The sequence below is a fragment of the Nansenia antarctica genome (genome assembly GCF_963989245.1).
Source record: "Nansenia antarctica genome assembly, chromosome: 2".
In the NCBI taxonomy this organism is placed as follows: domain Eukaryota; kingdom Metazoa; phylum Chordata; class Actinopteri; order Argentiniformes; family Microstomatidae; genus Nansenia; species Nansenia antarctica.
The window spans coordinates 79,188,617-79,216,565 of NC_137675.1; the positions used below are offsets into that span (position 1 = coordinate 79,188,617).

Here is a 27,949-nt window from a genome sequence, read left to right on the forward strand (position 1 = left end):
TAGGAATCAGTACTCCAGGGTCTGATGAGTACTTGTGCCAAATTAGATGCTAGTAATGTGAGCCAATGCAACTTTGTACCTGTTTTAGTACCGGTATGTTTAGGCGGACAACCAAATTGTGCCATTTGGAGACATTTTGTCACCATCAGTGTATCAGACTTTCTCATGTATCAAGACTGTAAAATTGATTATATTTCATTGACATATCACTATAGGTATAAATTGCATCCAAATCCAACTGTTTAGACTGTGTTTCCAACCAGCAGGGCCCTCCTGCGCGCTTGTCTGTGCGCCCCTATGGCGCACCCGCCTTTTTTTCACACCAGGTCAGATTACGCAGTCAAATTTCTTCCGAACCCATTGGTCAAAATGTCATGATTGACCCCTCATTTGAAGCGTCAGAGCCAATAGAATCTATCAGAGGCGGAAAAAATGACTTTCGAGGACCAATGATATGGAAATTCGGGGGTTGAAACCAAGCATGCTTGGTTTTCCTATGTGACGTGTCTGTATACAAGGGCTTCTCACTCGCACTGTTTATACCGGTCGATGAAAAGATTGCTTTGGACGTTTAGAATGGAATCTAATGAATCGTTTGTGACATTGACGAACATTATTGATAAAGGTAAGCTCTTTATATCTGTTATATTAAACATAGACCCGATTCTCGGGTCACATGGGGCGGTGGATAAGAAGAGGTTTTAAGGATTATGTAAACACAGACACTCATATTGACATGATCCCTTAAGGATCCCTTAAGGCGCTTTGAGTTGCACCTACGAAAGGCGCTATATAAATAAAGTTTCACTTCACTTCACTTCACTTATGTAAACACACTCATATTGACATGATCCCTTATGTAAACACACTCATATTGACATTCTCCACCTGAGACGATGAGTAACTGATGTGTCCTCCTCTGTCTTGCTCTGGGGGAACACCTGACTTGGGTAAGACATCCAGTAGTACATCATCCCCAGTAGTGAGAGAAGACACAGGAGAAGGACCACCAGCCTGCTGCGTCGATCCATCTGTTAGGAACGAACCAATCATTAGGCTACTGTAATGCTGTAGACTTTAGTCTGATACACTCGCAATTTCTTTGCTCAACCCTTTATGTATTTAGCATTCTTCATTCATTCCTCATTAACCAGGCCTCGTCAACGTCTACAAACCTCCACCCTCGCAAATCACACCAGTGAGTCTACCAGTGTTCCCCCACCCCTGTATCTATGCTGGTGACTTCAATTGCCAGCATGAAGACTGGGGCTACCGTACCAACTCACCCGACGGCGAGAACCTGGCTGTCTGGGCAGCTAATAACAGCCTGGCCCTGTTGTACGACCCCAAGGGCGCAGTCAGCTTCCGCTCCGGTCGCTGGAACACTGGGACGAACCCTGACCTGGCATTCGCGAGTGCCAGCGCTGACAACCGGCTCCCTGATAGACGTGTGCTAGGAATGTTCCCAAGGTCTCAACATCGACCCTCACTGATAACAACGGCCAAACTCGTGAACCTTGTTCCGAGTGAGCCAGTGAAACGGTGGAACTTCCGAAAGGCCGACTGGAAACGCTTCCGCCTCCTTACCAACAAATCCACAAGGCACCTCCCATCGCCTAACTCTAACAACGTGGATGAGGCGTACCGGGACTTCTGCGGCATGTTGGTGAAAGCGGCAAAAAAATCCATCCCACGCGGACGTCGCATTAGCTACAAACCGTGTTGGGATGAGGAGTGTGAGAAGCTCCACTGTGCCTTCCTCCAGGCCCCTGCAGGAGCTGAGTCGGACAGGCTCGCAACAGCCTTGCTGTCAAGACTCAACCGTAAAAGACAGGAGCGCTGGGAGGAGGCTATTGACTCCATCGACTTCTCGCACTCCAGCCGTAAGGCATGGAGTATCATGAACAATCTCACTGGTAGGTCCAGACTCTCCCCTCGTCACTGCCTCATCTCTGCAAATAAAATCGCATCACAATTTGTGAAAAGTGGGTCATCTCCGGTGAACTCACCCCGGAGGAGTTCGCTGCTGCCCTCCAGCATCTAAAGCCAGGGAAAGCTCCGAGGCCTGATTCCATCTGCCCGCAGCTTATTCTCCATGCCGCACCCGCCTTGAAGTCCTGGCTGAGAGCGTTCCTCACTTCCTGTTTGCGCCAACTCAAGATCCCCAAAATCTGGCGAAGAGCCCTAGTTGTTGCGATCCCAAAACCAAATAAGCCTGAAGGGGACCCTAAGAGTTACCGTCCCGTCTCTCTGCTATGCATCCCCTTCAAGATCCTCGAGCGTCTCATCTACGCCCGCATCGAACCAATTGTCGACCCGCTGCTCCCACGTGAGCAGGCCGGGTTCCGACGCGGGAGGTCGACCGTAGATCAAGTCACCCTTATGACTCAAGACATCGAGCAAGATGGCGGCGCGTTCGCACGCGAGGCTGGGAGTGCTCCCGACGTTGGTGCTTTTTAGCGTTTTTAAGTACATTTGTATGTACATTTTTATTTTAGTACTTATAGGGAACTGTTGTGTAAATAGTACCTACAGCAGACTAGACTTACTAGAAGTTGGTGCGCAAAACGAGAAGACAGTAACAGCGGAGTTCCTGAAACAACAAAGGATCCCACACGAAATCTCTCGCTTACCGGGAGAACAATGGTACACAGTCCCGCCCCTGAGGCGCAAACGTCGGCGTAGGGACCGCAAGCAACGACGGGGCTGCAGGGGAGGCCTGCTAGCTAGGCTGAGGAGAAGCCCGGATAAACCAGCTTTGCCGAGTATATTCCTCTCCAACGTAAGATCCCTAGCTAACAAGATGGACGAACTGAGACTGCAGGTTGCTTCCAACAACACCGTGGGGGATAGCTGTGTGATTATTCTCACAGAAACCTGGCTCAACGGTTCCATCATCGACTCTGCGGTCGCGCTAGAAGGCCGCACTTTACACCGAGCCGACCGGACATTGCTTAGTGAGAAGACGCGCGGGGGCGGCCTGATCATATCGACGAAGGACAGCTGGTGCTTAAACACAAAAACTGTAAGTAGCCACTGCTCCCCAGACCTGGAATACTTGACTGTTAAATGCCGACCCACATACCTCCAGAGGGAATTCAACGCAGTGTACGTAACAGCTGTATACATTGCACCAAGCGCAGATGCTAGCTTAGCATTAGCGCGGCTACATGACGTCATCAGTGGTGGACAGAGCGCGGATCCTCAAGCAGTACACATCATCGTGGGGGATTTCAATCATGCTGACCTGAAGGTAGTACTACCCAAGTTCTATCAGCATGTTAAATGTGCAACAAGAGGAGATAACACACTGGACAAGGTATACACACATCAAGCTTGCTTACAAGGCTAGACCGCTAGCTCATCTAGGCATGTCTGACCACGTGTCCATCCTCCTGATCCCAGCCTACACTCCCATGAGGAAAAGTGCTCCCATCACCACTAAGACTGTCAGAACCTGGCCAGCAGGGTCCGCCCCACTGCAGATCTGCCTGAATGACACCTCATGGCAGGAATATGAGCATGAGGACCTGGAACAGTTCACGTCGTCGGTTCTGAACCACATAGTGAACTGCACCAACTCAGCCACCGTGGACAAACGTGTCCGGGTCTACCCCAACACGAAGCCATGGATGACTGAGAAGGTCCGAAAACTGCTCAAGGAGAGGGACAACGCCTTCTCAGCGAAGGACACACTGCTGTACAGCACCAACAGGGCTAACCTAAACCGTGGCATCCTGGAGGCCAAGGCAGACCACAGAGAGAAGATTGAGGAATGCTTCCTGAGCAACAACTCCAGGCGGGTGTGGCAGGGGGTTCAGCACATGACAAACTTCAGAGCCAACAGGCTCACAGCCGCGGAGGACGACCCCCTGCTGGCGGAAAAGCTGAACTCCTTCTACGCCCGGTTCGACGAGGGGCGAACGGAGGTAACCACAACACAAACACCACTCTCTCCAGCTCTCAGCAGCCTCACCCTTACAGAGCATGAAGTGAGACGCGTGCTGAAGGCGGTGGACCCCAGAAAAGCCTCAGGGCCGGATGGCGTCCTGGGACGGGTGCTGAGGGACTGCGCCGACCAGCTGGCCGGGGTTTTCACCAACATCTTCAAGCAGTCCCTGTCCCAGGCCACCATCCCACCCTGCCTGAAAACCTCAACAATCATCCCAGTCCCGAAGAAAAGCACGGTGAGCTGCCTAAACGACTACCGCCCGGTGGCACTCACACCAATCATCATGAAGTGCTTCAAGAAACTGGTCCGGGCCCACATAGTCACACGCCTCCCGCCCAACCTGGATCCATACCAGTTCGCCTACAGAGCCCACAGGTCCACAGAGGACGCCATCGCGAAGACTCTCCACTCCACTCTATCCCACCTGAAGAGGGGGAACAGCTACGCAAGACTGCTCTTTGTGGACTTCAGCTCTGCCTTCAACACCATCCTTCCAGACAGGCTAGTGACCAAACTACTAGACCTGGGATTATCACACTCCATCTGCGCATGGATCAAGGACTTCCTGTCTGACCGCCCCCAGAGGGTGCGGGTGGGCTCCCACACCTCCACAGACCTCAGACTCAGCACTGGGTCCCCCCAGGGCTGCGTGCTAAGCCCCATCCTCTACAACCTCTACACCTACGACTTCACCCCCGTCCACCCCAGCAACTCCATCATAAAGTTTGCAGACGACACCACCGTGGTGGGCTGCATCTCGGGGGGGGACGAGGCGGCGTACAGGGATGAGGTGGAGCAGCTGGGCAAGCTGTGCAAGGTTAACAACCTGCTGCTGAACCAGTTAAAGACCCAGGAAATCATCGTGGACTTCAGGAGGAAAAAATCTGAGGGCCAGCCCCTGCTCGTCGATGGAGGGAGCGTGGAGAGAGTCTCAACTCTCTGATTCCTGGGGGTGCACATACAGGAGGACCTGTCCTGGAGGACCAACACAGCAGCCATCATCAAGAAGGCACAACAGCGGCTCTACTTCCTGAGAGTCCTCAGGAAATACCACCTCAGACAGGAGCTGCTTGTGACCTTCTACCGCTGCACAGTGGAGAGCATCCTCACCTACTGCATTTGCGTGTGGTTCTCCAGCTGCACAGCCGCAGAGAGGAAAGCGCTACAGAGAGCCGTGAGATCGGCCCAGAAGATCATCGGCGCCCCCCTCCCCTCTCTGGAAGAGCTGTACACACGCTGCCTCAGGAAGGCCTCCAAGATCTCCAGGGACCCATCCCACCCTGGGAACGAACACCTTGTTCGGCTGCGCTCAGGCAGGCGGTTCAGGACCATGTTCGCACGGACAAATAGACTGAAGCTCAGCTTCTACCCTAGGGCCATTCAGGCCCTGAACACAGCAAAGACCTAGGTTCTAGGCCCTGGACAATCTAGACAACTTGATGGCAGCTACTAGATTGTAAACACAAGTGCAATATTGAAATACAACTGTGAACATTTCAAACCTGCTAACTGCGACACTTTAAATGAATGTGCAACAATACTATGTGCAATATGACCCTTGTGTACATAAGGTTCAGATATAGGAAAAGTTAGGATATTTATAGCATAGCATAGAGTACAGCACAGTGTTTTATTGTATAGTATAGTAGTATAGTATAGTAGATAGTGTACATAGCCTTTATTTATGTAAACCAGCTCTTTTCCCTTTTTTATTTTACCCTTGGCCCTCTTGTTTTTAGTCTTTTTCCAAGCACCAGGGGAGCCCCCCCTCCTAAATTTCGTTGTATGGTACCTGTACTGTATTAATGACAATAAAGACCATTCATTCATTCATTACTTTCGCAGGGCACTGGATTTAGTCCAGAAGGTATTCTGTCAGGGAGAAGGTAGTGGAGAACTGTTCCCAATCCTGGGTTAAAGTATTGTCAATCATATCTATTTGCAAAATAAACTTTCAACCTCAACCTATAAACCATCTTGGGCATTTACCACCTTCATAAATTAAGAGGAGAAATACTGTATAAACCATCATTTGTTTGACATAAATTCCATGCTTATGTTTCTTATTGACTCACCAGGTCCTTGTTGGCTTTGATCCTTGATTTGCTGTTGAATACAACAAAAACGGCCTTAGCTTAGTTGTCTATGGAGGGTGAAGCGTACCAGAATGAAATACAATACACACATCGAAATGCAATACATATGTAGCAATAAATACAATGCAAAAATACAGAATATTTGTGCCAAAATGAAACACAGCCGTATTGTATTTCGAGATGTGTACATTGTATTTTAGTGTCAGAATACCTGGGATAAAGTTCTAAAATATGAATAAAACATATTGTTTACTGTAAACTATCAAAATATGAACTTCCAAACTAGCCAAAGAATGAATGGACTTTATTGTCATTGCTACAGTACAGGTACCAAACAACGAAATTTAGGAGGGGTGGCTCCCCTGGTGTTAGGAAAGGGAAGAAAAAAAAAAGCCTACGTTACAAGACGTCACTCACGGGGTGAAGATACTACGGAGCCAGCGGAGATCCCAAGTCTTGAAAGGGAACAAAACCAGATGAGTGGTGTTGTCCAGGTCCACAGCACTCACTGGGTACATGATGTGGTGAGTGGTTCTGGTCCCCACATCCTCTTCATAGCCTTTGGTAGATCCATTGTTAATTCTGTGTGACACATTGAATAGGGCGAATTGTGTGCAAATATTGTGACTGGAGGTCAAAACATTAAATCAAAAGATTGTAGTTGTAAACTTGCCACAAGGTTTTTTGGTCTTTCAGCATTATTACAGGTTCTTAAAACCAGTTGTCATCAAACCCTATCCCATCTAAACATCATGTTACTGTACATTGCAATTACTCTAATACTGTAACAGCATATGCTTATTTCTGTCAATAAGTCAATAAGCAAATGTCTTATGCATCACTATGTTAAAAATTATATGATTGTCGGATATTTCCTTGCCTCCATAATAATAATAATAACAATAATAATAATAACAACAACAACAACAACAACAATAATAATAATTACTAAGCAATTACTCTAGTAAGAGCATATGTTTCAATAAACAAATGTCTTATGTTTCACTATGTTAAACGATTAATAATTAAATAATAGTTTAAATTATTTTCTGATTTGTCTTTCAGCAACATTAGGCTAATTGATGTTATCGCAATTTGTCAATTCAACACCAATTGTAATTAGTCAACATGAAACTGCTTTGGAGGGCAAGGTGTTGTAAGTGTAGCCAGTATCATTCACACAATGGGCGACCGTGCCTTTTGCAGCCATAGACTGTCACTGCCTTGTAATAATAAGGTAGGCAAATGGCAGTATCCCGTCTAAAGTTTTTCTCCGCTGGAAATAATTGTGGGGCGGGGGGGGGGGGGGGGGGGGGTGCGACACACCTCAGTGACCGTATGGAAATGGGTGAGATAACCAGCCTTGAATGAACTTGATCCGGTTCTCCTATTGTTAGGGATTTGTATTAAAATAACTAGAAGTGATAAATCAAGTACTGTGTGTTCATTTAAATAATATGTGACTGAGGTCAGTTGAAGTCTCACAGAACCATAAAAGAGAGGTTCTGCTTTTGAGCGACATGGGGGGAAGGGGCTCCTGACTGGGAGAAAGTGTTGTGGTTCAAACCGCCTGTAGATTGCTTATTTTTACCTATGTACAAACAACCATTTTGTATCTGCTGTTATGATATTCTATTTTCCTATACTCATTTTATGGAATGGAATGGAATGGATATTATACTATCATAACTAATGATTAATGATAAGTCTATTCTTCTATACTGTATTTTAACTTGTTAATCGAATCCCAAGTCATGGGAGTCTGTGGGCCTGGCAACAGTGATGTTTACACAAGCGATCCTGATAAGGACATAGGACCTACTGACCTGGTCAGGAGGGAATGTGTTTGAAGATTAAATAACTGGCCAATTAGTGCTTTAGAACGCACGTAGAATACACCCAAAATAACTATCAAAATATCTGTGCATCCTAAAAACATAACTGTGTGCATATGCTTACTGGTTCCTTAAAAAACATTAGAATGTGTGTGTATCTAACGTCGCGCAAGACTAGGCTGCTCAGGATACCGTTGCTGACAGAGTGTCCGAACACTCTCACCATGACAAACGACCGGGGGGTCAGAAGAAGAAGATAACACACTCGCACGGACACCGAAAGAAGTCGAAAGCCACATACCGATATAAAACAGACGCTTACCATAAAACCTACCAGAGGGACAGCCCATCCCTAAATGTTAAGGAAAATGTATAAAGACTATGCACCAAGGCGAAACGGGGCTCTTGTCCGGTGAAGCTTCTGCAGTTAACCAGCTGATCCTGGCCTGCGGAGGTGAAGCTAGATAAGACCCCTTTCCATGGAATGAAATGCTATTGTTTGCTGATGCTATTGTTTGCTGATGTGGTCGAATAAATATTATCTTAAAGAACAGTTCAGTAGTGGTGCCGAATATTTGATTGGATCATTTTATCTTAGAAGTTATATCAAGGACGTCTCGTTGAGATTAAACGAACTCGCTTGTAAGTGACGACTCAATTAAATCAATTCTGGAGAAGTTGATCGCCTTACACTATCGAGACTGACAGACCGAGAAGCAACGTTTTCATGCAATGAATTTAATACACCAAGACAAGGTCATGCGCGCAACGGGAGACAGAGACGCATTTTCAGGCTTAATATATTCAAATGAGTCAAGACTAGGCTATGGTCGAATTAGAAACACAAAAAGGTTAACCAGAATGGCATTTTGTGTTTAGTTTAACACTGTATTGGGGAACTGAAATTAATTCCAACAACTTAGAAAATAATCTGTTTTTATGAGTATAGGCGGTGTGACGATCCACACTGGTACCACCAGTGGGCGCCAAACATCTATTGTCTTGTTGACCCTCTCTCTTGGTTCCTGATGGGCACAGGTGAAGGTGATCATCCTGATTGTCCCAGGAACTTTAAGAGGGGGTCAAATTGATGGACTCGGTCTCTTCCTTGTCAACCAGCAGCCTTTTTGGTTGTTGTTATGATTTACTTTATCATTCTTTCCATTTAACCTATTATTCTTTAATAAATCTCCTATTATTGTTATCCATGTGTCGTCTCCCTTTTTGTCACCTTGTCCTGAGCCAGGCAAGCGTAACAAATTGGGGGCTCGTCCGGGATTGAATTTGGTGAGAGCAATATTCTCTCCCTTTTCATAGTTGATATTCGGGATTGGATTGTTGGATTTGTCCAACTCTATATTGGGAGACCCGCATGGTTATTGTTTATAGTTATTGGGTTTTGGTTGGATTGGATGTAATGTATTGTTTAGTATATTTGGTACGTTGGTTTGGGTGCTGGTGACGAGGGGGAGCTGGGCGTCCGACTGTGCTGACAAGGACGTAACTCTTGGTATTGGCTGTGATCTTCGGCTGGAGTTTGGTGAGTGCTGTGTTCTATGCAAAGCAGAGAAGGATAGGTAGGGCGGGTGGTTTAGATACCATCAGAGCTATACGTGAACCCCCGTGCTAGGAGTAGAAGCGCTTAACGCTTGTTTATTGTTTTCGTTTGTTATTTTTGGTGTGTTGAACGCGGGGGCGCCACCAGGCATTTGCTTGGTGGAAGAGTTGCATGTGAACGCACTGAAGACTAGCTGAGTGGTTAGTCAGTCATTACTGAGTTAGATGCGGGGCAGCTCTTACGAAGTATGTTAGTTACTTTTCTGTTTTGTATGTGTGCACAGTTACTCGCTTTAAATGGGCTGAAGATTATGGCTGATATGGGAGTAGTTTATAGGAGGAGTTTGTAATAGGAGGGGAGATTCCCGTTTGTTAGGGTTGGTTAATATTGGTTATTTGATTATATTGAGTTATGGATGTTTTTGAGGAGTTTGTGGCAGCTCCGTCGGTCGATGGATTGTTACAGTTAACGAAAGAACAACTGTGGAAGGTTGCTGAACATTATGAGGTTAAGCTTGAGGTGGTGAAAGGCCGAGCAAAGAAACAGGACGTAGTGGAGGCTTTACAGAATACATTAATTCAAAGGGGCATACTAAAGGGTAAAATGTCTGTCCCTAAAATATCCGTTGGGGTTGCATCTGGGTCCACTGAGTTAACATTTGATCAACAGAAAGAATTGTTAGCATTACAGATGGAATTTCAGATGCAAGAGCGTGAATTTCAGACGCGAGAGCAGACGCGAGAGCGTGAGTTTCAGGCACAAGAGCGTGCGAGGGACAGGGAATTGGAGTTGGATAAATTGGCTCATGAACGGGAGCGCCTTAGGTTGATTACTGAGGGAAAGTTATCTGACGGTGGAGGTGGCGATTCGAGTAATTCTAAGAGGGATAATATGTCTGTCATGGTTAGACTGTTGCCAAAGTTTAATGAAAAAGATCCTGATGTATTCTTTTCACTGTTTGAGAGTGTTGCCGACGATAGGGACTGGTCTACTTCAGACCGCACCGCATTACTACAGAGTGTGCTTATTGGCCGAGCTCAGGAAGCTTATATTGCTCTTAATGGTAGAGAGAGGAAAGATTATGATACAGTTAAGGCCGCTATCCTTAGGGCTTATGAACTTGTTCCTGAAGCTTACAGACAGCGGTTTAGAAAATGGAAGAAACATGACAAACAAACTCATGTTGAGGTTGTAAGAGAACTAACCAGCCATTTCAATCGTTGGTGCGTGGCGGTAGAGGTGAATACTCTGGAGGATCTGTCAAATTTGATTATTTTGGAACAGTTTAAAACCATTGTCCCTGATCGCATTGCCACTTATGTAAATGAACACAAGGTAAAAACAGCAGATCAAGCCGCGGTGTTGGCAGATGAATTTGTACTGACTAATAAGAGTCAGTTTGGTGAACATCATTTTCGTAGCGAGGGGAGCCGTAGACAAAATCCGACCGTGACTAACCTATTGGTAAATCGTGCTAAATTCCCAAACGGAGGTCCTGGCTATTCTGTCCCTTTTTCAAGGTCGGAGCATGGCGGTCAGAGTAGAGTAGATCCTAACTCGACATGCAATTATTGCCTTGGGAAGGGTCACTGGAAACAGGAGTGTCCTGTCCTAAAAGGAAAGAAAACCTACAGTGGGAAGGGGGGCTCTGTTAGACCGTTGGCTCTTGCAGTGCATGCTTGTGGGGCAGGAGTAAGAGTGTCTGGGGTTGCCGAGGGGTCTCCCTTTAAACCAGGGGTGATGGCATCCTCAGTATCCAGCCCACCTGCGGCTACTGAGTTGGCGGTGGCACTACAGGGCTCTGTCTCCATACAGATTAGCGAGGAGGATCCTGATTTTGGCCCGTTTATTACTACAGGTTTCGTTTCTCTGGTGGGAAGCCCACAGAAAGTGCCTGTCCAGATACTTCGTGATACGGGGGCTTCAGAATCTTTTATATTGGAATCGGTTTTGACATTCTCTCAGGAGTCAAGTGTGGGGACCAGCGTTTTGATTAGAGGGATGGGGATGCAGACTTTGTCTGTCCCCTTGCATGAAATTGAGCTTTGCTCTGATCTGGTCCAGCGGGTAGTGACCATTGGTGTTCGACCCTCTCTGCCTGTGGTGGGTGTGGCAGTCATTTTAGGAAATAACCTGGCTGGAGGAAGAGTGTGGAGTGATGTGCCCCCACCTCTGGTAGTTAGTTCTGGGTTTACACGACCAACAGGACCCGACCTAAGTGTGAAGGAGTTTCCTGAGGTTTTTACTGCCTGCGCCATGACTCGTGCTATGAGTTGCATGGACCCTAAAATTGATGATGGTAAAGAGTCTGATAAGTTCACTCCTGACAATTCTGTTTTTCAGTTTCCTGACCTGCCGCCGCCTTTGTCTCGGAGTGAGTTGATTTTAGCCCAACAGGAGGATCCTGAGCTGAAGCTACTGCTCAGTGGGATTCAGCCTAAGAATGAGCTGGAGAGCTCTGAAAGTGGTTGTTTTCTCTTGGAGGATGTGTTGGTTCGTCAATGGCTTCCTCATAATGATTGTTCTGTGAGTGACCCAGTTTTCCAAGCAAAATTTACTGGTCCCTACTCTGTTGTACGACAGGTGTCCGAACGGAATTATTTGATCGATACTCCTAACCGTAGAAAGTCTACACAACTTTGTCACCTGAGCTTATCAAAATGTTATTATTCTCGTTCACCTAGGTCCGGAGTAGATACGGTCTTGGAGGTGAAGCCGGTTGTGTTGACCACAGTGAACGAGGGGTCTCCATCTCCATCCACTCCTGTGGTGGCAGCAGGGTGGGAGGAGGATGTGAGTGGGCCTGGAGTTTGGTTATGGTTTGGTTATGGTTTGGGTTCTGTTTGGCACTGGTTTGGGCTCTGCAGCACTTTGATGTTATGTGGGAGGGGGGTCCCATCCAGTGGTCGTTTGTTAAGATCATAACCCCCTGACCTTTTTGCATTCTTTGCAGAGTCCGAGCCAGCGCCTTTCCAGGTGAATCAATGCTGCCGGTCTAAAACTCTTGTCTCTAATCTCTCTTTCTCTTGTTCCTCCCTCCTTAAATAGAGCTTTTCCAGGTACCAGGAATTGCTGGAGGGTGGGCAGGTTGTAGGGGAGGTTGGGATTTGACGTTTAGGCTGTGTGTGGCAGAGATCACCGTTTTTTTGTTGCCATAGACTCTTGTTATTATTTGTATTATTTGTAATCTGGGAAACAAATTAGCAGAGACCTTTTTAGTAGGCCTCTGTTTTAAGGGGGGGGATGTGACGATCCACACTGGTACCACCAGTGGGCGCCAAACATCTATTGTCTTGTTGACCCTCTCTCTTGGTTCCTGATGGGCACAGGTGAAGGTGATCATCCTGATTGTCCCAGGAACTTTAAGAGGGGGTCAAATTGATGGACTCGGTCTCTTCCTTGTCAACCAGCAGCCTTTTTGGTTGTTGTTATGATTTACTTTATCATTCTTTCCATTTAACCTATTATTCTTTAATAAATCTCCTATTATTGTTATCCATGTGTCGTCTCCCTTTTTGTCACCTTGTCCTGAGCCAGGCAAGCGTAACAGCGGTTCATTGTATTTCCTGGATAATTAACGACATACATGCATATGTGCTTGCAGAGACAGCCGTCTTGCCAGTGGAGAGCGGAGTTATCTAAAACCTGTTAGTTCCTGACAGATGGATCGACGCAGCAGGCTGGTGGTCCTTCTCCTGTGTCTTCTCTCACTACTGGATGATGTACTACTGGATGTATTACACAAGTCAGGTGTTGCCCCAAAGGAAGACAGAGGAGGACACATCAGTTACTCATCGTCCCAGGTGGATGATGTCAATATGAGTGTGTTTACATAATCCTTAAGGGATCATGTCAATATGAGTGTGTTTACATAAGTGAAGTGAAGTGAAGTGAAGTGAAACTTTATTTATATAGCGCCTTTCGTAGATGCAACTCAAAGCGCCTTAAAGGATCCTTAAGGGATTTGATTGATTGATTGATTGAGAATGTTTATTTTGGTCCCCTATACAATTCACAATACAGATATAAAAAAAATGTACACAGTCACAATTCATAACACCAGGACCAAAAAGGTGTAGGCTGAAGCCGTGTCAATATGAGTGTCTGTGTTTACATAATCCTTAAAACCTCTTCTTATCCACCGCCCCACCGGTTACCCGAGAATCGGGTCTATGTTTAATATAACAGATATAAAGAGCTTACCTTTATCAATAATGTTCATCAATGTCGCAAACGATTCATTAGATTCCATTCTAAACGTCCAAAGCGATCTTTTCGTCGACCGGTAAAAACAGTGCGAGTGAGAAGCCCTTGTATACAGCCACGTCACATAGGAAAACCAAGCATGTCAGTACATCTCATTTTGGTTCTAGGTAGAACTGCATATAGAGGAGTTCTTGAGCAAAACGTAGTACTACTTTACTAGCTACTGAATACTGTGAAGGTAAATCTATGTCATGCTGTTTAGCTCATACCTGTGTATTTCCAGCGCCATGCCATCCACCAGCTCCACACCACCGTCCCCGTGCTCCTGTCCAGCAGGGTCGTTCACACTGAGAGATCACCTTCCCAAAGGCCAGTATGAGGACCTCGTCCAACGGAGAGCAGAGGAGTACAGGAAACACCTCCTCAGGTGGGAGAGATGGCATTTATAGTGTTACAGAACATTCCTGCCTCTAATGTTAGGTCACACACACACACACACACACACACACACACACACACACACACACACCACTAGTCATTGTTACTTCCTAAACTAGTTATCAATGGCATTTGTGGAAATGAACAAACTTGTTATTCAGGTAACTTTATTTTCAACATCATTTCAGGTTTAGCTCTGCATGCAACAAAAACAACAACAACAAATTACCAGGTTGGTTGGAAACTCAAGGGCCTTCAAGGGTCTTCGTCGCTACCAGGTGTAAAAACAAAACGTTAGTTGGTGATGGTTTTCAAACCTGGTTTCAGTAAAGGTTTTTCAACATGGATATTGAAAATACACTGAATGAATGAATGATCAATACAATCAATGCCTTTACTGAAATTATGCCTATGTGCAGCAAAAATCACTATCAATGTCCCATAAGGATGGCTGCAGTACTCTTCAAACCTGTTTATTCATGTTAAGATCTGCAACTCATTCATTATGATTGACCCTTATAGTACAGTGCTTCACTTTTACTGTCTATGGTGGGTCTCATCCAGGAAGTATAAGATATCTATGGTGGGTCTCACCCAGGGAATATAAGCCTATGGTGTGAGCCCTGTTCTGTACCTGCAGGTGAGTGTTCGTGTGTCCAGCGGTGTCCTGGCTGTAGAGTACCCTGAGCCTGGCCAGGTGGAGGGTCAGGGTCAGGGTCGGATCACTCTCCAATCCCCCAGCCTCGCTGACCTCAACAACCTCCTGGAACGACTCACCTACACCAGCACTGTGTACCGCGTACACACTGGAGACCTGGGTTAGACCTGGGTTAGTCCTGGTATAGCCCTAGGTTAGACCTGAGTTAGATCTGAGTTAGACCTTGGTTAGATTAGATTAGATTAGATTCAACTTTATTGTCAGAACAGAGTACAAGTACAATACAACGAAATGCAGTTTAACATCAAATCAGAAGTGCAAATTGTGATATAAGGGCATGATATAAATAGAACAAGAGGTAGTGATAGGTAACGATGTAATATACAGTACGTGCAGAGGTAGTATTGTAAGCATCAGTATAGTCTCATCCCCCAATCTCGTGTGATCAAACGTGATCTAACATTGTACCCTGACTGATCTGTTACGAGGCAGCCATGTGCAACAGGGCAAATAAAGTGCAGAAGAATGAAAATAATAATAATAATAACAATAATAATAATAATAGCTGGAACCATAGATGGTGACAAACTGTGACAAATTGGACACTTATACAGCATGGACTTATTATGATTTATGTGGACTCATGATATTGATATGAGATGATAAATGTATATTGAAATATTGATGAATATGATGTGATGTAATGCAATGACATGTGATTTAGCGTATTTGGTATATCTCATAGATTTGTTTCACATTAGTTATTCTGGCTCCATTTAATATTTTGTTGTAATTGTTTTTGCTATGGCGTCAACAATTAGGGGCCGGTATGTTGGAGCCATATTAGGGCCTTTTGAGTTCAGTTAAGAAAATCTACTAATAAGATATTTTGTGTTTATTGTGTGTTGAAAATTATGAAATATCTTTATGAAATGTTTTGTTTACCTTTTTGACGTTGGATGTATGTACCTTTAAGGATTGATCACCTACCTGATATTGAGCTAATTACGGTGAGGAGGCACCTGGTAGATGGCTTTATATAGGAGATCATTATGTGTGTTCACCAGGGAATGGTGGATCTGATTAAGTTTTGAATCGCACAGCGGGTGGCAGTGTATCGTACAGAGCTCAAGAGATATAAAGTATGATAACGATCCATATAGCCCAGCTACTAGTTTTATCCTCAATTAGATGTTTAAATGCATGGATGAAAGATTGATAGAATAGAGGATCCCCATCAAACACTGGCACCTCTCTCTTGGGTAGTAGGGATAAGTGCTGCTGCATGATGATGAGATCGGCAATTTGACTTTGTACCATATTACTGGGGTTTTCATGAGACGCATGTCTGTTTCTTGAGGGATGTTGCTGTGGTGGACTAGATGCACCTGCCTCATCCTGAGGGCTACTCTGGAAGTGCCTCTGGAGTGGGGTCTTAGGTACAGCAGCCATCTGCATGAATTCTATGGGAGAGTCAACAGTAGGTTCCAGGTTTTATAGGCTTACTGGCCTACAGGCTTCCTCATAGTAGGTGTTCATATCATCCCCTGGTGGCTGCTTAGCCTCATCACTGCTTAGGAGGACCTTAATTTTAGCATCCGCTGCGGCTATTTCTGCCTCCATTTCCAATTTCTCCATTTTAGATTTGATAATGGTCTCCTCCAGCAGTAAGGCATGCTTGTCCTTTAAAGCAACACGTCGAGCCTCCAGAGCTGCCTTTTCAGCAGATGCTATTTTTGCTGCATAAGATGCTCTAGATGCGGTAGAAGAGGTTCTAGATCCTTTTGACACATTGGAGATGCTGTCCTGTGGTGTCACTCCTGATTGCGTCCTTTCCTTTTGCCATGCATCGACCTCCTTGATGAAGTAGCTAAAATTCATCATCCTGGGCTGATACCACTCCACATAGTGGATAGTGTACATAGCCTTTTTTTATGTAAACCAGCTCTTTTCCCTTCTTTTTTTTCTTCTTTTTTTTTCCTAGCACCAGGGGAGCCCCCCCTCCCAAATTTCGTTGTTTGGTACCTGTACTATATCAATGACAATAAAGACCATTCATTCATTCATTCATTCATTCACATGGTCATACTCTTTCTCTCCCTCTGAGAGGAGTTCTTGCACAGAATGATGTACCTGGTTGAATTCACCAAGAGCTTGATTGAACATGTCCATACAATTATTTATATCAGAAATATTTCCACCTTCCACCAGCAAAGCTTTAGTCTCATTGAGCTTCCTTGTACATACTCCCAGTTTACCTTTGCGAGTTGCAATACGTTTTTTATAAAGCTCTTCAGCCTCAGCGGCTGTCCCAGGTTGATTGGACATGTTGAATTATGTACAAGTTGTATTTAACTGGTTAATTTCCTTTAGGATAGGTAAGAAGCTCCACTATATTGCGTTGCACTATGTACACACACAAAGACGGTAGATGCGCGTGGCAGCGCTTCTGTTAATAATGAATTTTGCATAGCAACGCTAGCCCATAGCAACGCTTCCTGGTAGACGCTTCCCATCGAATTCTCAAAGCAATCCTGTCGTAAAGAAACTAATTTAACGTTTCAGCGAGTGGGAGATAATAATAATATTCTTTAGGACAATATGAACCAAGGATACTCAGCTAGAGCTGAAATGGCCCCAGAAGTAACGGCCGCGGCGACGTTAGTCTCCTGGCTTCTGAGAACCAGAGGCTTCCTCAGCGAACACCAACTCCAGGTGTTCAGAGATTGTTTGCAACAGTCACTCACAGAGCGCTACCAGGACCACTGGTTCCCCGACCGACCACAGAAGGGCTCCGGCTTCCGTTGCATCCGGATTAATCATGAAATGGACCCTCTCATCGGCAGAGCCGCTTGTCGTATCGGACTTACCAGCGAAGAGCTCTTCGGGCTGTTGCCCCCGGAGCTGACGCTGTGGGTAGACCCCTACGAGGTGTCCTACCGCATCGGTGAGGACGGTTCCATCTGCGTGTTGTACGAGGCCGAGGCCCCGGCGCCCCCCAGCTCCCCCCAGCTCCACCGTGTCGCCCACAGCCTCCCCCATCGAGCCTTCACTGAACTGCAAGAATGGTTTTCTGATCGGTGGTCGCACCAGCCCCCCGAAGAACTACCTGATGACCATCCATGTCGAGCTTAGGAGGACGAAGCTGACTCGACTCGGATGGGGCACTGCAGCGACTCGCCATGCCTGGTTCTGTGAAGTCCGTCGACCACCACAGTGATTCTCCTTTTTTTTTTTTTTTTCTTCCTCAGCAATTCCCCTCTTTTCTATTAAATTAACTTCCCATTACTTATTTAAGTGAGTTCAAAAAGCACTGGTATTTGTTATAGACCATTGTTTCTGTTGGGTTAACATTTTTGAACATTGTTTGACTGTTTGTTTTGACTATCATAGTCGGAATTATAAAATAAAACAATTTATTAAACTGAACCAAACTAAGGTTGACTTTCTTAAAGCAGTACGTTATATGGATCGTTATCATACTTTATATCTCTTGAGCTCTGTACGATACACTGCCACCCGCTGTGCGATTCAAAACTTAATCAGATCCACCATTCCCTGGTGAACACACATAATGATCTCCTATATAAAGCCATCTACCAGGTGCCTCCTCACAGTAATTAGCTCAATATCAGGTAGGTGATCAATCCTTAAAGGTACATACATCCAACGTCAAAAAGGTAAACAAAACATTTCATAAAGATATTTCATAATTTTCAACACACAATAAACACAAAATATCTTATTAGTAGATTCTCTTAACTGAACTCAAAAGGCCCTAATATGGCTCCAACATACCGGCCCCTAATTGTTGACGCCATAGCAAAAACAATTACAACAAAATATTAAATGGAGCCAAAATAACTAATATGAAACAAATCTATGAGATATACCAAATACGCTAAATCACATGTCATTGCATTACATCACATCATATTCATCAATATTTCAATATACATTTATCATCTCATATCAATATCATGAGTCCACATAAATCATAATAAGTCCATGCTGTATAAGTGTCCATGGTGGCATAACTATAATATACAGTCTCCAGGGATATTCCAAAGAGTAGATGAGGTGAGATGCTGCAAAGTCCATGTGTATGAACATGTGTGAAAGGGTAGGTGTGTGCATGGGCATGAGTCTCAGGGGAATGTGTGTTTGAATGTGTGCATAGGGGGTCAGGGGGTTGGGAATCGGACATCATCAAACTGTTTTAAGCTCAATTCTCGGCTTCTAGTAGTAAACAGAGCTTATCAATGGGTCTTTGTAGAATGTTAGTCTTTGTCTGAACTAAAACACTCCGAACAAGACCCTTGGGCCCCGGCAGTGGTATGAGTGAAAGATATTCCTTAGTCCACCTCCGCCAGAACAGGTCCGCAAGGTATTGCACCTGTTTCCCTTGTTACTCTTCCCACACTGGGAACAGTGATATGGCTTGTGTCCTGTGTGTGTTCTCTGATGCTTCTTTAGGGAATCTGTCCTGTTGAAAGTCTTCCCACACTGGGAGCAGTGATATGGCTTCTCACCTGTGTGTATCATCTGATGGTTCTTTAGGTCTCCTGCCTGGGTGAAATTCTTCCCACACTGGGAGCAGTGATATGGCCTCTCTCCTCCGGCCCATTCTTTCACAATTTTCTCCACAACTTCATATTCTCTTCCCTCTTCTTTCACCATCACATCTTTCTTCTCTTCGTATTCCTTTTCAGGGAAGTCTTGGTTGTATTGCCCAATTAGCAGATCCCTCAGATTATCCATGGAAATGCGATTAACTGTCACTGATATAGTTCCAGCATCCTCAGCAGCAGAGCAAGAGTTGAGTGGGCCGTTGACCACCCATCCTAACCCTGTCTTGACTGCGTATGGTCCATTCCCTTGACAGTTAATTATGTGCCTGGGTTCTATTGCCTTAGGAACATTCATTCCTATTAGAATTTCAATATCTCCGTCGATCCTTTGCAATTCGATTCCACTGAGATGAGGCCATCTTTTCAGGTCTGATTGGGTAAGTAGGTTTTCCTTTGAAACAGGAATCTTGATTTGGGTGTACACTTCAGGCAATTCAATATATCCACTGCCATCTAAATTGCCCACTTCTAGTCCTTTAAGCTCATAGCTCTTGACAGGTCTTTCTTGTCCCATAGTTCTCAGCATGAGTTCTGTCTTGCGTCCTTTGGCATTCAGTTGGTTCATGAGGTTCTCAGTGCAGAATGTGGCCGAGCTGCCTGGATCAAGAAAGGCGTAGTTTAAGACAGACTTGCTACCTTGAGCGGCTTTAACCTGAACCGGAACAATGGCTAAGGCACATTTCTTACCGGCCCCTGTAACTTGATTTGCTGAAACCAGTGCACTGTTGACAGATGATTCCTTAGGTTCTGAGGGAATCAGGTGTTCTTGAGTAACCTCTTTAGAATTTCTGTCATCAATGTGTAGCAGTGTGGGATGCTTGCGTTTACATATTTGGCAGTCCAGTTTATTAGTGCAGTCTCTGTTCATGTGACCCTTCTTTAGGCATCCAAAGCAGTAACCATTCCTTTTTAAACATTCAAACCTTTTATCATGTGGTTCCTTCTTGAATTGCAAGCACTCTGATATAACATGCTTGCCTTGACAGAAGCTACATGAGGGAGAAACGGCAACATGGATATTAGTGAATTGATGCCTTTCAAATGTTTGTTGTTTGGCATTGCGTTCTTCTGCTGTTATCACACTTGTAACAAAGCTACTGCCGCTTTTTCGTGTTCTGAAGCCGGACTGAAGGATCTCAAAGAGCTCATGGTTGGACATGTGCTGGTGGAGTTGGTACACTTCCTCTAGCCAAATGCACTTTGTTGTTTTAGTCACTCTGGGTAAGAGTGTCTGCTAAATTAATGTAAATGTAAAAAGAAACAAGGGGCCTGTTTGAATGTACTTAAAATATATCCTTCTGTACATGATTAGACTTCTCTTTTCTCTCCTCTTCTCTCCCCAGCTCACTTCACATATGAACAGCACGAGGCAGTCTTCCCCATAGTCATCCAGCGACCATCGGTTCCTGTTTTATATGACATGGGAAAAGGTAGATCATTTTAGTAGTGGATGTGTAGTGGTGCCCAAATTGTTGCACCTGACTGTAATGTCATTTGTAACCAACGTGACAGCAGTGATCGTATTATACTTTGCTCTAAAATCTGATTGAAGAGGACTAAGAATTGGATAACTTGAAAGGTATGGCACATCATGCTACGCTATCTATAACTATAAATTTGGATATAAAGCAAGGAGAAAAAATATGGAGATTAAACAATTCACTTCTTCAAGATAAGATCTTTGTTGAAAAAATCAATAAAGCCATAAAAGAATATGTAGAGATAAATGACAATGGAGATACTAATCCAACTATTATATGGGAGGGCCTTAAAGCGGTACTACGAGGACAGATAATAGCATATTGTGCATTTAAGAAAAAACAAACACAACATAAACAGAAAATGCTTGAACAACAAATACAACACTTGGAAGACAAATTAAAAAATACAAATGAAATAATAGTAAAAAATGAATTAAAAAAGAAGTATAAGGAGTTGGATAAAATTCGTACAGAGGAAGTGGAGAAATTAATGACATACACCAAACAGAAATATTACGATGGAGGACCTAAGTCTTTAAAACTCCTAGCATATCGACTTAAGACACAGACTAAAAAAGCACACATTTCGAAATTGAAGACTGTAGAAGGCTCTGGAACAATAGCGGATAAGGATAAAATAGCTGAAGAATTTGTAAAATATTATGAGAACCTCTATAAAAACACAGAAAATATTGACCTGGGACTAATGAAAGATTTCTTACATAAGTTAAACTTAAAGCAGGTAACAAGATCAAAAAATGAACAGCTCATTAAGGACATCACAGTAAATGAAATACAACAACAAATAAATAACCTTAAAATGGGGAAAACACCAGGTGATGATGGATATACTAATGAATTTTATAAAACTTTTAAAAAACAATTGATACCACTACTTTTACAAGCATATAAGTATGTATTACAAACGGGAAATTGGGCAACTACTTGGAATTCATCTATAATAACGGTTATACATAAAGAAGGTAAGGACGCTACTGAATGTTCGTCTTACAGGCCAATATCGCTACTGAATACGGACCATAAAATAGTAACAGCTATTATTGCCAATAGGTTAAAGGACATCGTGCCAGATATAATAGACAGCGACCAATGTGGTTTTATACCAGGTAGGCTGCTGTCAGATAATATAAGGAGGACGTTAAATATAATGGATTATGCACAAAATAATGGTGCAAACCTTCTACTCTTGACACTGGATGCAGAAAAAGCATTTGACAGAGTGCTATGGCCATTCATGTTTGAAATTGTAAGAAGCTTTGGATTTCATGAGAATTTTAATAAATGGCTTCAAGGAATGTATAAAAATCCAGTGTCAAGAGTAAAAGTAAATGGCACAATATCCAGAAGATTTCCAATCTATAAAGGTACAAGACAAGGAGACCCACTCTCAGCAGTTATATTTGCTATATGCATGGAAGGACTAGCAGAAAGTGTAAGGAAAAATAATACCATCAAAGGCATAACGATAAAAGAGGAACAGCATAAACTGGCATTATATGCAGATGACGTGGTCGTTTATTTAACATCACCAACCCAATCCTTACCAAGCCTAATGGAAGCAATTACAGAATATAGTAAACACTCTGGTTATAAACTAAATGAAAGTAAGTGTGAAGTATTAACAATTGGAGAACAGATAGATTCGGAAATTAAGGAAAAATATAAGTTGAAATGGGATGCAAAGAAAATCAAATATTTAGGAATCTACCTCACCGGAGATATAACAACATTATACACTGACAACTATCAAGCCCTTGAAAATAAAATACGAGAAGATCTTAATAGATGGAAGATAACACCTGAATCCTTAATGAGTAGAGTAGAAAGTGTCAAAATGATGATCCTCCCACAGTTTCTGTTTTTATTTCAAACATTACCAGTTCCCATTCCACATGGTAGCTTCAAAAAATGGAATACAATGCTCTCAAATTTCATTTGGAACTACAAAAGTAAACGGAAAAAACTTAGTATACTAACTCAAACCAGAGAAAAAGGAGGGTTTAATTTCCCTGATCTAAAGTCCTATTTCCATGCAACTCAAATAGATACAATAATGAAATGGATGAATAACTCGGTTCAAACCAAATGGAAAGACATAGAAAAACAAGTAATATCAATATCAATAGGAACACTACCTTTTCTGAGTCTAAAGGATATTCAAAAATATAGTGGAAATAACAGATGCATAGAAAATACCCTCATAAATTGGAAAACTATTCGTAAAATGTATAAATGTGATGACAAATGTATTTATTTGAGAGAGATAGCCAGTGATCCAGACTTTTTACCTAATAAAACAGACAACATAGAAGAATGGGCTAGGAAGGGACTACAGGTGTACTCACAGATGGTTACAAATGACATGATAGACTCATTTGAAACCTTAGTTAATAAATTTAATATAAGTAATAGCCATTTCTTTAAGTACTTACAAATTAGAAGCTACCTTATAACACAACAGAGGAGACAGGAACAAAGATCACATATACTGATGGAATATCTGAGCAAAAATAGAAACAGCGAAAAGACAAAAATCTCAAAACTTTACAAAATCATGCAAGAAATCAAGATACAAGAAGATAACACTAAAGAAAAATGGGAAAACGAATTAGCAATAACAATTACGGAAGAAGATTGGAAAGAAGCATGCAAAAGAATATTTAAGACAACACAATCAAAATTCTGGAAAGAATTTGCTTGGAAAATAAATATGAAGATCTTCCTAACACCGAAAATGTTGTCAAAATATAGGCCAACAGGCAATGCAGAATGCTGGAGGAAATGTACAGAACAAGAAGCCAATCACACACACATTTTTTATACATGCCCTAAATTGAAAAGGTTTTGGGAGGCAGTTCAAGTAAAAATTAAAAATACATTTACCTTACAAAATCCTATACATCCAGTCAATATTATACTCGGTCTTATTCCATTAGATATACACAGGGAGGGAGATAAATATTTGTACACTATATTACGTATTGCAGCTTTAAAGCAAATTACACGTAAATGGTTGGACTTAAACCCACCATCTGTTAATAATTGGAAAAAAACTGTTGAAGAGATAAAAGAAATGGAAAGAATTACTTATAAAGTGGGAAACCGTGAAGAGCAATTCACTATGAACTGGAGTAAATGGACCGAATGAATGAGTAGGAAGGAAGCCCCCCCCCCCCTCACCGATCCCACCCCTCCCACCCCCCTCCTTTTATCTCTTACTTTTCTATCTCTATCCCTATAATTTCTCTCTTCTTTTTCTGTATTTTCTCTCTATTCTTTATTCTTTATCTTTTTATTTTTTGTTCTCTTTAAAAAAATAAAAAAAATAAAAAATGATGCAGGATGAACTTAGACAAGTGAAGAAAACTTGTAAAGTGTATGAAATGAACTTGAAATGTAATGTACAACCCTGCAATAAAGTATAAAAAAAAAACTTGAAAGGTATGACTTAAGTTGAGTGTTCGCTAAGGTTTCTAAAATGTTTGCCAAATATGAAAACTTGGAGATTTATGTAGGGGAGTCACATGGGCAGTCTTCCAGGCCCTAGGAAAACTACCAGAGGCAAGACAGAGATTTATGGGTTAGTTGTTAGTGTCAAGAAGGAATCCAGTTTATCCTCCCCAATCAGACTGGCATTCATGGCGTGCCAGTCATGGACACGCCATCCAGGATGTCAATAGGTGAAACGGGTCGGAATACGGAAGAGGAAGTACAATCTACCATATTCATACATGAATTTGGAGCGTCAGAATAACCTCTCTGAAAAGGCCACAATGTTCATTAAAGGCTAAAAAAAATGTTTTATCAGAAATTGGACATACAGTGTCATTTAATTTAATATGGGAAGGAAGTGAGGTACTAGATTTGCCATTAATGGAGTTTACTGCTTTCAACAGACCTGTATCCTCATTGTAACCTGTTACCACATTTACACCCTTTAAATCCACTGCAACGTGCAAAATCACTACAGCGTCTAATCAGAGTGATAATCTGTCCCTGTAGACATCACTACAGCATCTAACCAGAGTGATAATCTGTCCCTGTAGACATCACTACAGCATCTAACCAGAGTGATAATCTGTCCCTGTAGACATCACTACAGCATCTAACCAGAGTGATAATCTGTCCCTGTAGACATCACTACAGCATCTAACCAGAGTGATAATCTGTCCCTGTAGACATCACTACAGCATCTAACCAGAGTGATAATCTGTCCCTGTAGACATCACTACAGCATCTAACCAGAGTGATAATCTGTCCCTGTAGACATCACTACAGCGTCTAACCAGAGTGATAATCTGTCCCTGTAGACATCACTACAGCGTCTAACCAGTGTGATAATCTGTCCCTGTAGACGTCACTACAGCGTCTAACCAGAGTGATAATCTGTCCCTGTAGACATCACTACAGCATCTAACCAGAGTGATAATCTGTCCCTGTAGACGTCACTACAGCATCTAACCAGAGTGATAATCTGTCCCTGTAGACATCACTACAGCATCTAACCAGTGTGATAATCTGTCCCTGTAGACATCACTACAGCATCTAACCAGAGTGATAATCTGTCCCTGTAGACATCACTACAGCGTCTAACCAGAGTGATAATCTGTCCCTGTAGACATCACTACAGCATCTAACCAGAGTGATAATCTGTCCCGGTAGACGTCAACTCCCAGGTGACCATCGTGACCAAGACGTTCCTGCGGTACAGCGAGCTCCAACGCCTCATCAGCAGCATCAGGACCTTCTACCCAGTCATGAAGATCATCATCGCTGACGACAGCCTGAAGCCTCAGAAAGTCAACAGATCCAATATAGAGCAGTACATCATGCCCCCGGCACAGGTACAAACCACAGTAATGTAGTTTGTTGTTTACAGTTTTTCTCTATCGCTTAAACACATTTTCTCAAAGCATTTTCTCTTAACTGTTAACACAAATCCAAAAACGTACACACAAAACCCTAAAGTCCACAAATCTATTGCAAAAGCAAACACTGCATTCAAAATAATGTCATGTCTTCTCAAAATAAAATGTTTGCATGTCATTTGATTTATTCCAAGCTGGAACATTTGGTGAACATGTGGTTACTGCACGTCAAATCAAACAACTCCATCAGCACTCAAAACACTGTCCTCATTGTCTAACGGTGCAGAACTATCACCCATCAGACCAGTTTTGTATGATCCATTTCCGTGTTTATGAAACGTGTCATATTTCATACATGCTGGAAACATCTGCAAAGTTTCCTTACAGGCCAGTATCTTTACCTGGATAGAATAGAAGCTGTTGAAATGATGACTCATAGTCAAATCCTGCAGCCTACCTCTATGACGGTTGAGGTCAATTCCACTTATTAATTTACTATTAAAAATAGGCAGAATCCACATTCATATTAACCCAAAATTCACTAGTAATATGATCTATGCTTACATGGTATTACATGGCATTGACACAGGACTAGGAACGTTTCAAAGTTGGCAATTTCAACCCTTGCTTTCGCACCCCCATTCGGCCAATATTAGGTAGTATTAGTCCCCTAATAATACAAATTAGTATTAGTATTAGCATTATAATAATAACTATTTATATTAACTGTTTCCTGGTTGGCTGTTGTCTTCAGGGCTGGTTTGCTGGCAGGACCCTGGGCGTCTCCCAGGTAACCACAAAGTACCTGCTGTGGGTGGATGATGACTTCCTGTTTACAGCGCAGACCAAGATCGAGAGTCTGGTGGAGGTGATGGAGGCGATGCCTGAACTGGACGTGGTGAGAAGAACTGGTCTTTACTGGACTCTACTGGTCTTTACTGGTGTTACTGGTCTCTACTGGACTCTACTAGTCTTTATTGGACTCTACTGGTCTTTACTGGACTCTCCTGGTCTTTACAGGACTCTACTGGTCTCTACTGGACTCTACAGGTCTTTAACAGCCTTTACTGGTCTTTACTGGTCTCTACCGGTCTTTATCTGTCCTTATTGGTCTCTACTGGTCTTGATTGGTGTTACTGGTCTTCACTGGACTCTACTGGTCTTAATCGGTCTTTACTGGTCTTTACTAGTCTGTACTAACAAACATGAGACACAGTGTCAACAATGGTTTCTACTACAATACCATGACAAAAATAAACCTGGATTCAAACCCAGTCTGTCTTGCAAGCATTGACCTTTTCACCAACTCAATCTGTTACCTCTCTCTGTGTGTGAGCAGGTGGGCGCGTCTGTGGCCGGCAACACCTTCCACTTCTCCCTGGTCTACGAGGAAGGCGACGGGGAAGATGGCGGCTGTCTGAATAGGAAGTCAAAGATCAAATACCAAAGCCTTCCTGGTTTCCCACAATGTTCTTTCACCGACGGGGTGGTCAACTTCCTCCTGGGTCGCACAGACGCTATAAGGAGAGTTGGCTTCGACCCCCTGCTGAAGAGAGTGGCACACTCGGGTGAATATTACTATATATTATTTTTATTTGTTTATCCTCATTATCTATTAAGCAACAGCTGGGCTGCTCTTCCTGGGGTCCACACAATCATCTAGTTTAGTTGCACTCTCTTCCCAACGGTTTATTTAAAGTCACCAAGGTTTTATGAAAGGGGCAATCTGGGAATCAAAGAGCAGTATCAATTAAACATTTTAATATATGGATATAGCAATCCCAGATTGTCCCTTTTAAATATATATATTTTTTGGTTGACCGTGAACAAGTTGTTGTTTTAACCCCATTACGAATGCTTCAGGTATTATTCAGTTGTTGGGAATTATCGCTACAGTATACTCATCCATCCTTCTTCTTTCTCCTCATCCCTCCCTCCCTCTGTTTCAGAGTTCTTCATGGACGGCCTGGGCAGCCTCCTGGTGGCCACCTGTAGTCATGTCAACATCGCACATCAGCCCAAGAAGGCAGGAAACAAGCTGTACTCTACCTTCCGTCACCAGAAGAAGGATGATGGTGAATTCAAACTGGGTCTTCACTTCTTCAAGAACCATCTGAAATGCATTCGTTATGGATAGATATAAGTCTAGTGTCCCAGGAAATATATTCATATGTCGTATGAGGAATTTCTCTGGTTATGTTTTTT

At 43.2% G+C, this 27,949-nt stretch overlaps 2 protein-coding genes across 2 annotated transcripts; both read left to right on the top strand.

The window, feature by feature from the left end:
- Positions 1-896: 896 nt before the first annotated feature.
- LOC308150692 (uncharacterized protein) lies at positions 897-27,881 on the top strand (the record flags this gene model as incomplete). The annotated part of the gene is made up of 10 exons (XM_080523497.1): positions 897-900; positions 1,155-1,916; positions 2,874-3,006; positions 13,931-14,074; positions 14,746-14,903; positions 20,718-20,804; positions 25,539-25,720; positions 26,499-26,642; positions 27,084-27,312; positions 27,694-27,881. 10 exons carry the CDS (start codon positions 897-899, stop codon positions 27,879-27,881), a joined length of 2,031 nt encoding a protein of 676 aa, XP_080379623.1.
- On the top strand, positions 17,345-17,963 carry LOC308151756 (protein BTG1-like; the record flags this gene model as incomplete). The annotated part of the gene is given in 2 exon segments (XM_080524663.1): positions 17,345-17,749; positions 17,751-17,963. Coding segments are annotated over 2 exon segments (618 nt in total).
- Positions 27,882-27,949: the final 68 nt, after the last annotated feature.